The sequence below is a fragment of the Pyrus communis genome, chromosome 10 (genome assembly GCF_963583255.1).
Source record: "Pyrus communis chromosome 10, drPyrComm1.1, whole genome shotgun sequence".
NCBI lineage: Eukaryota > Viridiplantae > Streptophyta > Magnoliopsida > Rosales > Rosaceae > Pyrus > Pyrus communis.
In genome coordinates, this window is record NC_084812.1 from 70,895 (window position 1) to 84,513 (window position 13,619).

At 40.0% G+C, this 13,619-nt stretch overlaps 1 protein-coding gene across 1 annotated transcript; it reads left to right on the plus strand.

Annotated features, from left to right (window-relative positions):
• The first annotated feature begins 6,943 nt into the window (after window positions 1-6,943).
• On the plus strand, window positions 6,944-10,832 carry LOC137747255 (MLO-like protein 1). Its single transcript, XM_068487328.1, has 14 exons — window positions 6,944-7,222; window positions 7,330-7,387; window positions 7,478-7,707; window positions 7,845-7,961; window positions 8,091-8,151; window positions 8,278-8,372; window positions 8,590-8,664; window positions 8,787-8,875; window positions 9,108-9,157; window positions 9,277-9,317; window positions 9,472-9,681; window positions 9,781-9,848; window positions 9,966-10,026; window positions 10,140-10,832. Exons 1-14 carry the CDS (start codon window positions 7,106-7,108, stop codon window positions 10,500-10,502), a joined length of 1,635 nt encoding a protein of 544 aa, XP_068343429.1. The 5' UTR covers window positions 6,944-7,105; the 3' UTR covers window positions 10,503-10,832.
• Window positions 10,833-13,619: the final 2,787 nt, after the last annotated feature.

Below are 13,619 nucleotides of genomic sequence, written 5' to 3' on the forward strand. Positions count from 1 at the left end.
TCACGGCTTGGGGAGTGCATGATGATGGGTGCATGTGATTGAATTATTTGTTAGGAAAGAATGGGAGTGACACTAGTTTGGTTATGCATGTGGAATGTGGCTGAATTGGTGGTGCATGTGCACGGCAAAGAAAGGGATTGTGCTGGAATGATGGTGTTTTGCACGGCAAAGGGGAGTGTTGGGTGATGGGTGCATGTGTTGGCTCAATTATATTGTTGGGAAAGCATGTGGCTTGGCTGGAATGTAGGGGGAATAATGCACGGCACAAAGGAGTGGAATGACAGCTAGGTTATGATGATGAATGCATGTGGATTAGGTTAGAAAGAGGTGGGTTATGCACGGCAATGATGGAGAAAGAATGTGTGGATGCATGGTTGTGTTGGTGATGAATGTGAACTCTTTGTTCTTCATTTTCATTTCTTCATCCCTTTATTTATTCCTAGCCTCCTTTGGTCTTCAATTTCGTCCATCTACTTGGCTTTAAGCATATGCAATCCAATTAATGCCCCAAACTACTCCAAAATGCACCAAAATGCACTTTCTTGCTCCTTTAGCCCTTTGGACCTACAAATACACGAAAATAGCTTAAAGTACTAAAATTACTAAGTACTAGCAACATAAATGCAAGAAAACAAGCAAACTAAGGCGCATAAATATGCTCCTATCAACCACCCTAATTATCCGATCAAGTTTATTCAATTGGATAATGCTAGAAAGTTTATATCACAGACTTTTGACGATTATTGCATGTCTAATGGGATTGATGTTGAACATCATGTACTTCATCTTCACACCCAAAACGGCATGGCAGAAGCTTTCATAAAGTGCCTTCAATTGATAGCTCGGACTTTGGTTATGTGAACCAAATTGCCGGTATCTGCCTCGATTATGCAATATTACACACAGTTATGTTGGTCCGTCTAAGGCCCACCGCTACCCAACCTCATTCACCGTTACAATTGGTTATTGGATACGAGCCTGACATCTTGCATTTACATGTGCTTGAGTGCGTAGTTTATATGCCAATAGTGCCGCCATTACGTACCAAAATGGGTCCTCACAGAAGAAAGGGAATCTAAGTCGGTTATGATTCGCCATCAATTATTCGCTACTTAGAGTCCTTGACAGAAGATTTATTTACTGCATGTTTTGCAGATTGTCACTTCGATGTGACAATCTTCTCGTCGTTAAGGGATAAGAACGTTAACATTCTTGTAGAACGCTGCGAATTGTCGTGGTATACTCCTATTATGTCTCATTTAGATCCCCACACTACTCAGTCTGAAACTGAAATGCATCGTATTCTAGATCTTCAAATCATTACTCAAAGCATGTCAGATGCTTTTACTGATCTAGCAAAGGTGACGAGATCACATATACCCTTTTGCAAATGCACCTACAAGGATCGGCGTACCTAAAGTACGCTGTAACATTGCCTTGGAAGGCCAAACTATCCCCAAGGGTAAGGCGGCCACACCTCCCACGCGGCATGCTACATTGGTGACTAGCCAATCATCTACTCCTACCCTGAAGTGTGGCATACCCTCTGGTTTAAAAGATTTATAACCACAGAAGAAGAAAACGACACAAATTAGTGACTTTAGTCTGATTCCAACCATCGTTTATCATTTGTTCCAACGCATGAGATTATTCTAGATTACGATGATGTCTTAGATAAGACAAATTGGCCTCTCAAGAATCACTAGATTTCAGTCCACTACACAGTATTGGATGAGGTTTGGAATTGGAATAAGATGATTGTCGACGATGCATTTGTGTACACAGTAAATACTGACATCATGCTTAGCGATGACATTGAACCATGTTTCGTTGATAAATGTCGATGTAAAACAGATTGGTCAAATTGGAAACAAGCAATCCAGGTCGAACTTGATTCATTTGCGAAATGTAAGGTATTTGAGCTCCTAGTTCTTACTCCACCACATGTGAAGCTCGTGAGCTACAAGTGGGTTTTCGTGAGGAAGCGTAATGAGAAGAATAAAATAGTACCATACAAAGCACGCGTTGTAGCGCAAGGCTTCTCTCAACGCCTTGGGATTGATTACGAAGATATGTATTCCCCCGTAATAGATGTCATAACGTTCCGCAACCTTATCAGTTTGGCAGTTTCTGAAAAACTGAATATATGCAGCTTATGGACGTGGTAACCGTGTATCTCTATGGGGATCTAGATATAGAAATCTACATGAAAGTTCCATTCCATTGACTGATTCAAATAGTTCTAGACCACGAAACACTCTATCGATTAGATTGAGGAGATCACTCTACGGATTGAAACAATCCGGGTAGATATGGTATAACTATATGAGTGAATATTTGATAAGTCAGAGTTATGTGAACAACGAACTATGCCCATGCATGTTCATCAAGGAGTCAAATTCTGGATTTGTGATCGTTGCAGTTTATGTCAACGACATGAACCTAACCGGAACTCCCACAAAGATTGAGAAAATTGCCATTCACATGAAATCGGATTTTGAGATAAAGGATCTTGGAAAAACTCGATATTGTCTTGGCTTGGAGATCGGGCACTATTCGGATAGAATCCTAGTACATTAATCGAACTACATCCAAAAGGTGTTGCGATGTTTTAATAAGGATAAAACGAAGAATTCAAGTACTCTTATGGTCGTTCAGACTCTAGATGCTAAACGAGATCATTTTCATCCCAAGGAGTATGAAGAATAGATTTTGGAGCCTGAAGTTCCATATCTAAGTGCAATTGGTGCTTTATTGTACTTGACTCAATGCATTGTACTTGACATTTCTTTCGCTGTTAATATTTTGGCTAGATACTGCAATGCGCCTGCACGCAGCCACTGAAATGGTGTTAAAGATATTTTTTGCTACCTCAAGGGTACGACGGATTTGGGCTTGTTCTAAACCCATGAATCCTCGAGAACAGCCACCGCCTCCATCGGGTCGATTCTCGCCTTGTTGGTTACACATATGCTGGATATCTGTCTGACCCACATAAGGCACTTTCTCAAATAGGTTATGTCTTTACCATTGAAGACACCGCTATAACTTAGAGGTTTACCAAGCAAATGCTAGTTGCGACTTCTTTAAACCATGTTGAGATTCTCGCCTTGCATGAAGCCTCGCGTGAGTGCTTTTGGTTAAAAGCAATCATGGAATATATTCGAAGCACTAGTGGTCTTAATTCTATCGTTGACCTTCCTACGACAATCTTTGAAGACAATGCAGCATGTATCGAGCAGTTAAAGAAAGGATACATCAAGGGAGATAACACCAAGCACATAGCGCCGAAGTTCTTTTACTTTTACCAATAACAATAGCATCAGAACATTGAAGTCAAGCAAATCCGTTTCCAAGACAACTTGGTCGATCTCTTCACCAAGTCATTGCCCAAGTCTCCTTTTAAGAAACTCGTCTAAGGAATCGATATGCATAAATTATCTGAATTGAATTGCTTGTAGTTATCTTATTTGGAAGTTATGTCTAACTCAAGGGGAGTGTCCAGAAGCATACTCACTTGATCTTAATGTACTCTTTTTCCTACGATTAGGAGCATTTTTCCCATTAGGTTTTTGCTACCTAACGAGGTTTTGATGAGACACCCATTATGGGATGATCATACTCAATTGAGTTCACTACTTTCATCTCATATGACATTTGTTTTAGACATTATGCATACTTCTCACTTTTCTCCTTAGTCTATTGGTTTTTACCTGCATTATAAAGAGGTGTTCTAAACATGTTCTAAATATAATATCATCATCCATCAGATATTCTATAAGAACACCATTTATAGAAAAAATAGTAATAATTCAAAATAGCCTTAGTAAGCATGTTATCTCAAAGCGTTTCATAGAACATAATCATTAAATCATGTTTTTCATGTATACATTTCTACTATCAAAACATGCATTTTTAGAAGGGATCCACTCGTAGTACTTTGCCGTCGAAAAGCCGCGTTGTTATTGAAGACAGAAACGTCACAATATATGCACCTAAGCACATAAAGGGTACACTTAGTCAAACTCTACTCAAACGATTTAATTTGGGAAAACAAACATCAAAAACGGGTTCAATACGTCGAAATTAGCGTAGGAGGGGTTCCCGACGAAAACCTAAAAAGTCAACGGTCAAAGTCAACGTGGACCGTTGACTAGTTAAAGTCAACAATGACCATTGACTAGGTCAACATCAAACCGGGTCAAAGTCAACGGATCCAGGTCAAGGGTTTTGGGTTGGACCAGGTTGGGCCTAAAGGGTTTGGGTCCAAGGGTTTAAAAGGTTTGGGCTTTAAGCTCGGCCCACTGTAAAAGGGTTTTGGGGTTTAAATAAAAAGGTATTTGGGTTGGGCTTTACGAGGCTTGGGCCTCTGGACATTTGGGCTCCGGGTTTAGGTCAAATGGGCTAGGTAACCCAGCCCAAAGGCCTGGGTTGAGGGTGGTTTTTAGGCCACCATTTGGCCGGTTTATGGGTTGATTTTCCAAGTCTCATAACTTAATCGTTACTCAACAAAATCAAGTGAAACAAAAATGAAAGTTGTAGTACTCAACGAAATGAAGAGATTGATTCCTTGCGCTCCAGCCAAATTGCCATAGTTTGGCCGTAAATTTCCTCGAAAGGGGCGGTGCTCGTCGAAAAATTTGGAAAAGCTACTCCAAGCTATTTTTTGCGATTCAAACGTATACACAACTTAAAACAAGCTTCGATCTAACTCTAAAACACATCCCAAGGGTTTTTAGAAGCTTCCAACGTTGGGAAATCACGTAACTCATCGGGGAAGACGATCAACAATACCGGCCGAATGGAAGAGAAGGGTTTGGGGTGTTATTTCTTCTTTTTTGAGAACACAATGGTGATGGTGATGATGTTTTGTTATTGTTGTGGTGATTGATGATGAGGGAGACGAGGGTGTGCAGGGAGGGAGAACAAGGGTGAAAGGTTGAGGGAGTGAGAGGGTTTTGAGAGAGAGAACTGAGTGATTGCAGAGCAAGAGAGACTTTTCAAAAAAATAAAAGAAAAGGGAAGGGAACTGGGGGACAAATCAGGAGGTGGGCCCCTTGGGCTCACCATCTAAGACCCAAAAACCATTTTTAAAAGGAAAATATCCCTAAACTTAGTGAAAATACAAAAATACCCTTTTTGTTCCGTAAATCCCGAGACAGGTTGTTATAATACAACTCTACCATAACGATTGAATTTCATAAAACAAACATCATAAATGGATTCAGGATGTCGAAAAACATAAAGGGAGACCTTGGGTACCCCCCCCCGGCGGCAATGCGCCGAGATGGGTCATCGGAAAGTTGGTTGGAAAAGTTATCTGTGCCACTGACAGTGGACGACGGAGCACAGTACCTCCGGTGGAAGCGAGTGTGCTTCACGCACCAGCATAGGTAGGCACCCAAGCGCGGCTTAAGATCTGGGTTGGGTCCATATGGGTTGGGCCAAAGATTCAATGGGTCTGGGTTACAAGGTTGGGCCTGGGCCTAGGTTTGGGTTTGGGTTCAGATAGGGTCGAAGGCCTTGGGTTTGGGCTTTAGGGCTATTAAACTTGGGCTGGGTTTAGTAGACCGAAGGCCCGGGTTTGCACAACCCAAATGCCTGGGTTTAGGGTTACCAGGTCGGGTCAACTCGTCTTTTAAGCCAGTTTCGCGAAGAGGAAGCCGGAGCCTCTCGAGCTCCATTCAACTCCGATACATAAGCCTAAGACTCGATCCACCCACCAAAATGAAGCTTAAAGAACGTAGATTAAGATTATACCTTTTTTCAAGTCTAACCGTGGTCGGGAAGTGGTCGAGAAATGGGCTCGAAGCCGTCGGACCTCGCCGGAAAGGTTTGTTGGGTTCTCTGTGCTTCATAAAAGGGGAGGGAGAAGGTTGACACTGGTGGCGGTGCTGCCGTTGTGATGAGTGGGTGGGTGAGTGTGATGGTCCTCGGGAACGAGAAAAGAATGAGAGAGAGATCTACAAGAGGAAGATAGGTGAGAGTGTTGTGAGAGAGAAAGAAAGAGTTGCTTTTCAAAAAGAAGGAGAAGAGAGTCATGGGGAGGGGAAAAAGGAAGGAAACATGTGGGCCCCAGTGGCTTGCAAAACAAGGTCACTAAAGATGAAACACGAAAATATCCTAAAAACGTTCAACGTTCGAACATAGAATCTTCGTTATAAATCCGAATTCGAAACCGTTCGTGCCTACATGTTTGTGGTGATGAGTACAACAAGAATAACTTAATTAAATTAAACCTACGTGTTTCGACGAGACGGTCAATGAAGTCAACTCAAGGGTAAAAAAGTAATTTCATAAGTCCGACAATATGAAAATACCCTAAATTTAGGACGGGGTTTCACAACATCGACTCAAACCTCTACCACTTCATCTGCAAAGTGGTTGGATTTTGTTTTGTGTGAATCGAACTCAATCTATATGTGGATTGTATATAGACAAGCCTTGAATAATGTACCTGCCAATGGGTTTTTTTCTTTTTTTTTCTTTTTTTTTTCTTTGGTCTTAGATGTCATTTTACAAATGATAAAATTAGTGTTAAAATGTAGATGGGAAAATAAGATAGTGAAGTAAGTTTATCATCACTTATAATATATTCTCTAGAAACGCAATTCACAAGAAAGAAAGAAGCAGGTAGGCTAAAAGGGAATTAATCATCTGCTAATTAATTAACAATATTATAGCATTCGGAACCTCTAGCTGCTTTTGCTTTAACAGCTTCCAAAACCTAATTCCTCAATTATTCTCCTCTTTATCGTCACTCTCACTCTGCGCATATAAATACGATTACAGCCTTACATCCATCCTTACAGCGTAGCCTAACCTTGCTTTTATAAATTTTATATTTTTAATGACTAGTCTCCCTGGCTTTGAATTGGACATTGTTCCTAATAATAATTCAACGGACTAATTAGTACCAATCCCATTTTAATGCGACGCGCTTAATTCATGGGACGACACGGCACTTCTCAGTCAACAGACAGATATAGCCGCCACAGGACAAACCGCGTACAGAGGTAGTAGGCTGCCTCTGCTGGCCGTCACACATTCCATTCCGCTGTGATCTCCAGCAGGCTGCACGTAATCCAATCCATTCCAATCCGTCATGGCAGAAGGAGGAACAACCTTGGAGTACACTCCGACTTGGGTGGTGGCTTTGGTGTCTAGTGTCATAGTCATCCTATCACTTTTCCTCGAGAGAACCCTTCACTACACCGGCAAGGCAAGCCAATCCAATCCTATCCATGAGTATCAATGATGTCACTTTTTAATAAGAGAAGAGACTACAACTAATCAAGTTAACCCTCCTTGATTGTTTGCTTGCTTCAGTATCTCAAAAAACACAACCAGAAACCTCTCTTTCAGGCCTTGCAGAAGATCAAAGAAGGTCGGTCAAATTCCATTTCATTCATTCATGAATCGATACCATTGAATTATTTATATGATGAATCCAATTGGTGGTGCGCCATGCATGCAGAGTTGATGCTTTTGGGGTTTATATCACTGCTGCTGACGGTGTTCCAAGGACGTATAGCCAAAATCTGTATAACCGAAAAACAGGCCGGTCAATGGCTGCCTTGCAAGAAAGAGACCACCAGTACTAGTACTAGTGCCCATTTCCAGACCGTGTTCTTTCCCTGGAGCAGTGCTGCCCGTCGCCTTCTTGCTGAAGACTCTGCTTCCACCACGTCCGGCTCCTGTTCAGAGGTACCTAGCTACCTCTACTTTCACATGTTGGAGTTGTTCCACCTGATGATTTGACATGACAATCAAAACTCAACCAATCTAACCGACTCCATAATATATGTATGTATATCTAATTAATCTAACTAATTCTTTTCCAGGGGAAGGTCCCTCTGTTATCCACCACGGCATTGCATCATCTTCACATCTTCATTTTTGTGCTGGCTGTGGTGCATGTGACTTTCTGTGTTCTAACCATTCTTTTTGGAGGAGCAAAGGTAATATTAATTAACTAACTGTCATCTTTAATTGATTTCTTATTCTTAATTGTCTTCTTCCTGTTCTCCATCTAATTCACTAATCATTCTACGGATATACCATCAATTATATTACCATCGATGGAGCAGATACGTGAATGGAAACATTGGGAGGATTCTATCACCAAAAAGGAGTACAACCCACAAGAAGGTAACACTAATACATACTGTTGGTACTGTTGGTTAACTAACAAGTAACAGTTAATGTAATGTTTACACCACTGATCAGGATTCAGATGGATAATTGTTCCTCACTAATGAAATATTATGTGTGCAGTTTTGACAATGAAGTTCACCCACGTCCACGATCATGATTTTATTAGGGGCCGCTTTCGTGGTATTGGAAAGAATTCAGCTATTCTTGGCTGGTTGGTGAGTCATCATATCAACATGGACAATCCTTTTTCCTTTCTTTTTTGAGAGTAAATTAAATGCGCATCCAGGGTATTGACAATCCTTTTTCCCTTAATTAGCTAAGCTTCATCAACTTACTCTCTCTACGTCTGTGTCTACATCTGCATCTGCCTGCTAGTGCTAGTGCTACATCATAATATCAAATTCTGAGTTAAAGAGATCCCTTCTTTTTCAGCATGCATTTTTCAAGCAATTTTATGGCTCTGTGACCAAAACAGATTATATGACAATGCGACTAGGCTTCATCAGTGTAAGTTGATTTCGTTTATTATTTTCTTTTCTCTTTGTGGTGCTCGATATTGCACATTTTGAATGTTTCCACACAAATTACACTTGCTGTTTCAAAATTCAGAGTAATTCTTTCTTCTGTAGACCCATTGCAAGGCAAATCCAAATTTTAATTTCCACAAGTACATGATTCGTGCCCTTGAAGCAGACTTTAAAAGAGTCGTTGGGATAAGGTTAGTTACACTTACACCGATAACATCATAGATTCACAAGTATCATGCTCATAGTTCCATTAGCTGCATCTTCTTGCTAGCTGTTTAATTAGCTCACTTCCTTACTCGTAGACTTGGAGGATCATGAGATTTTATATTGGAATATATCGTCTTTGGAATGTTCCCTCTGCTGTCACAAGGCATTCTTACTTTGAGGATGCTATTAACTTTTTGTTTTTATTTGCAATGACAGTTGGTATCTTTGGATCTTTGTGGTCATCTTCTTGTTGCTGAATGTGTCGGGTAAGCTGTTACAATTTTGGGATTGTATTAGTTTTATTGGCAAGAATTTGAACCTGCTGCATCGCATGAAGATCATTATCGACACCTCACACATACTTGTGATGTTTAATTGTACGCAGGTTGGCATGCCTATTTCTGGATAGCATTCATTCCATTCATCGTAAGTTTGACAAATTTATACTTAAAAAATTAATGCACTAGTTCTCGTTTTGTCTCCCCAAATCTACAGGCTAAGCAGGTAACTTAATCTAAGGTTGTTTCATCTGTTGTGATTATTTCTTAATTTTATTGATTGTCTATGAATTGGTGTGCAGCTTTTACTTGCGGTTGGGACTAAGTTGGAGCATGTAATAAGTCAACTGGCCCATGAGGTTGCTGAGAAACACATTGCAATCGAAGGTGACTTGGTTGTTCAGCCTTCAGATGATCATTTTTGGTTTCACCGGCCCAGACTCGTTCTCTTACTCGTTCATATCATCCTGTTCCAAAATTCGTTTGAACTCGCATTTTTCTTCTGGATATTGGTAACATTTTTCTTCAAAATCATCAAATTGAAGGTCAAAATGCTAGTGCTAGTAGATTGCTTTCTCATATTTCACATTTGGTGCTTCAATCTCTTGCAGGTTCAGTATAAATTTCATTCCTGCATGATGGGGGAACTTGGTTATGTTATCCCAAGGCTTGTAATTGGGTATAAAACCATGTTCATTAATTATAAATGTTTGATATATTCGTATTCCAACACATGTTCATAAACCTGCTAACATGTTTTCTTTCTTCTCTCTCGTCCAAATGCCAATGTCTCAAGAGTATTCGTTCAGTTCGTCTGCAGTTACAGTACCTTGCCACTGTACGCAATTGTCACACAGGTGAGTTGCATTGCGGGAAAACACACACACACATAGAAGAGTTATTGCTGCAATTGCTTTCCTTCCCTTGTTGCTCTATCCATCTAATGTCTACTGCTTGTAATGAAATCAAGATGGGAAGTTCGTTCAAGAAGGCTATATTTGAAGAACATATACAAGAGGGGCTTGTTGGGTGGGCTCGGTCGGCCAAAAAGAATAAGGCGTTGAGAAACGCAGCTAATGCAAATGGTTCTGGTTCTGGTTCTGGTTCTGGTGCTGGTGCCGGTTCTACTCAAGTAGGCGTAGGTGTAGGTCTCAAAGAGAAAGAGAAAGAGGCTTCAGTGACACTTGAATTGGCTCAAAAACTAGAAGTTGGAAACAAGGAGGGATCTTCTCTCCAACGTCATGACACTACTTCTACAGGTGCAGCTGCGGCTGTGACTGCCGTAGAAATTGAGCCCCAACAACCACTCATACAGCAAAGTAAACTTCAATAAACCTGCCGGAGAAATCAAGCATTGCGATTGGATCATATGCTGCGGCATACACTGCATTATGCTATCAAAGTGGATGTTGGTGATACAATTCTCCCTGCGAGTGTTTTTTAACTCTTATCAGTTTAAAATGCTTGTAACACTTTAAGTAGGCATGAGGCTCTTTTAAACAAGTGATTTGTTATATCAAGCGCGCCACTGTTGGCAAATACCAACTTAAATGTTGAATTGTAATGTTATTTGAATGTAAACTGCACCATAAGTAAACTGATTTTCTAATAAAAACAATTGTGCCATGAATGGGGTTATGATCCATGTTAGGTTTTTTTCTTTTTTTTTGTTTTTTAATGCCTTATTTTAGAAAGGACTTCAAATATTTTCTTTATGTCTGCCAAATGATAACTACAAACTGGCTAACACTCTTGGCTTAACTTAGTTTGCAATTCTAACATAGATTAGACATGGTCAGGTAAACTTTCTTGCTAGTCGGGCTAATTTGCATGCTTCTGAGTGCTTTAAAAAAACTTTTCTTAAAGAAAATTGATACTACAGGCAATGTAGCAAAAGCTTTAAACATGAATACATGTACAAAGAAACTAGATTACAAAAGAAATTTAAAAAAACAGGTCGGCTTGCAAAGCGTTAATTTTTTTGTGTTATTATTTGATTGTCATTTTTTTCCTTCTTTTATGCTGCTTTATATAAAACAAACATTCTTCTTGTTTAAGCTTTTTACTCTCAGAATAATTCTTTCTGCTTTCAGTTGTTGATGTGGCTACTGACAAAATATAAAAATTTACAATACTCGAGCTTTCTTCCTCTCAAAACTATCAAAATGCCATCATAAAGTAGCTTTTTATATGTAAAACCGATTGGGTTAGACGTACAGTGTGAAAGAAGGTTTGTCACCCACAATGCCACATATAAAGCACTTTTAAAATCTTTGGACTTGCGCACTGTTCATCTCTGTTAAAATAAATAAGGAAAATTAATGAAAATAGTTTGAAAACTTTGAGTTTTAACGATAAAGACAAAATTAAAGATAAAATGATTAGTACCAGGATTGACTTTTTAGTGTAAAAATATAATTTTTCGTTAAAGTGAACAGTACTGAAAATTTTTCGTTAAGGTTTCTAAATAAATACGCATCCGTCCTTTTAGGTGAAAATAAAGCACTTGGCCCTTGACAGTCCCAGTATTTATTTAACAGTAAGGGGGCGTTTGTTGCGCCGGACTATCTCGGACTGGATTAGCTTCAAGGACTAAGCTGGACTAGCTTAGACTAGACTAAACTAGACTAACTTAGTGAAGCGTTTGGTGCAGTATTGGACTAAGAAGCTAGATAATAACAAATTCTAATATTATTTTATTTAATATATAAATTATTAATATTTTATTATGATCTTATCTTTTTCTTCATCTTTTCCTACCATTTCCGTCCCACTTTTTTCCTCTTCTCTCATCGTCCCACCCTCTCCCTCTTTTTTTCCTCTCAGACCTTTCAATTCATGTCTCTTTCTCATTCCTGGTCAAACTCCTTATTAATTCCAGTCTCTATTTCTCTGTCCTCCCTCCCTCTCTAGCTATGCGTTGTTCGAACGAAACCTCACGGCTCCAATTTTTCCGACGAGTTGCAGGTTTCCCGATGCGTTTTTTGGCCAACCCTCATTAAATTGGATGAAGTTAGCACCGCCAAAAAATTCATCACCATCCTTGGACCGAGATCTTAGCTTTGCATGCTCGAATTTGTCATGGATTTGAAGAAGCCCAAACAGGCCGAGACTTCTAGGCCATTTTCCGGCCACATTCAACCACATTTTGGCCTCGATTAAAGTAAAATCGTAATCTTGTCACTCCCAGCTTCAATTTGGTATATTTTATATGAAAGTTGGTTGTGAAATGGATCTGAAAGAGAGTCGGGAAGTTAATGATCGATCTAGGTGACCGGCGATGACGAGGAGTATGTCGAGAGTGGTCGTTGAGCATGACAAGGACGAGAAATAGAGGATAGTCTTAGCTAGTCCCATGGTTATTGGGGGGTCTCACTAAGACCTCTTAGTGAAGGGTTTTGTCCATGCTAGTCCCCTTTAGTCTCATTAATGTTAGTCCCAGCATGGAACAAACACAGTATTGGACTAATAGCTAGTCCAGTCCAGTCCAATCCGAGTTAGTGAGGGCAAACAAACGCCCCCAAAAGCTTAAATTGTTATCCATAACTTACCTAGTTTTGACTTGTCATCTAGTTTTTCTTGTAAATTTAACTTTCAATCATGCCCCAACTTTCATACATTCAAATATATACATAGTTTATGCACGATCTTGCTATATAAATACTGGCAAGAACTTTCAAAGCCGATGTTCAATATTGATTAATGAACATAAACAATCTTCTCATTCAAACGAGTGCAGGCAGCCTCCGTTGGCAAGAAATTTCATAACCAGTTTCAAAGCCGATGTTCAATATTGATTAATGAACATAAACAATCTTCTCCTTCATACGAATGCAGGCAGCCTCCATGGCGTGCAAATCTAATTGATTTGGCACACGGATTGTACGGACATCTTGGATTTTGTGCTGGGACTTCATATATTCTTCCAGCTGCTGAATTGGTTCTGGATTTTGGAATTGTTAAGAGGATCTATCGCCCTTATCTTTGTAGGTATTTCTGGAGGAAAGACTCTTCCGGCCTCCACGCACTGCTGTTATGGTACCTCGTGCCTGCTTGTTTAAGCACTTTGTCAGCTCACCATCATAGTCATTTTCGGTGTCATTATCTCCCCCCGCGGAAGCAAAACCCATACCATTGGAGTGTAGCGTACAAAAACGAGCAGAAGGGTCTCAAACAATAGATAAAGTCCCTTGTTATATGTCCTCATCCTGTAGACACCAAACCTAAGGACCTTACTCCCACGGTAACCTTAGTACAGACCACTCCACATATAACCCCAGGAACACAAGGGAAGACAACTGCTATTAGCATATTACAACTGCAATAAGGTATGGATCCACAAGATCTTTACACATGAGATCGTAAACATAAGCTACCTAACATCTGCTACGCCATGATAGACAGCACACTCCAATGCCTAGATAAATCCTAACTTCAAGTCCATGTAGGA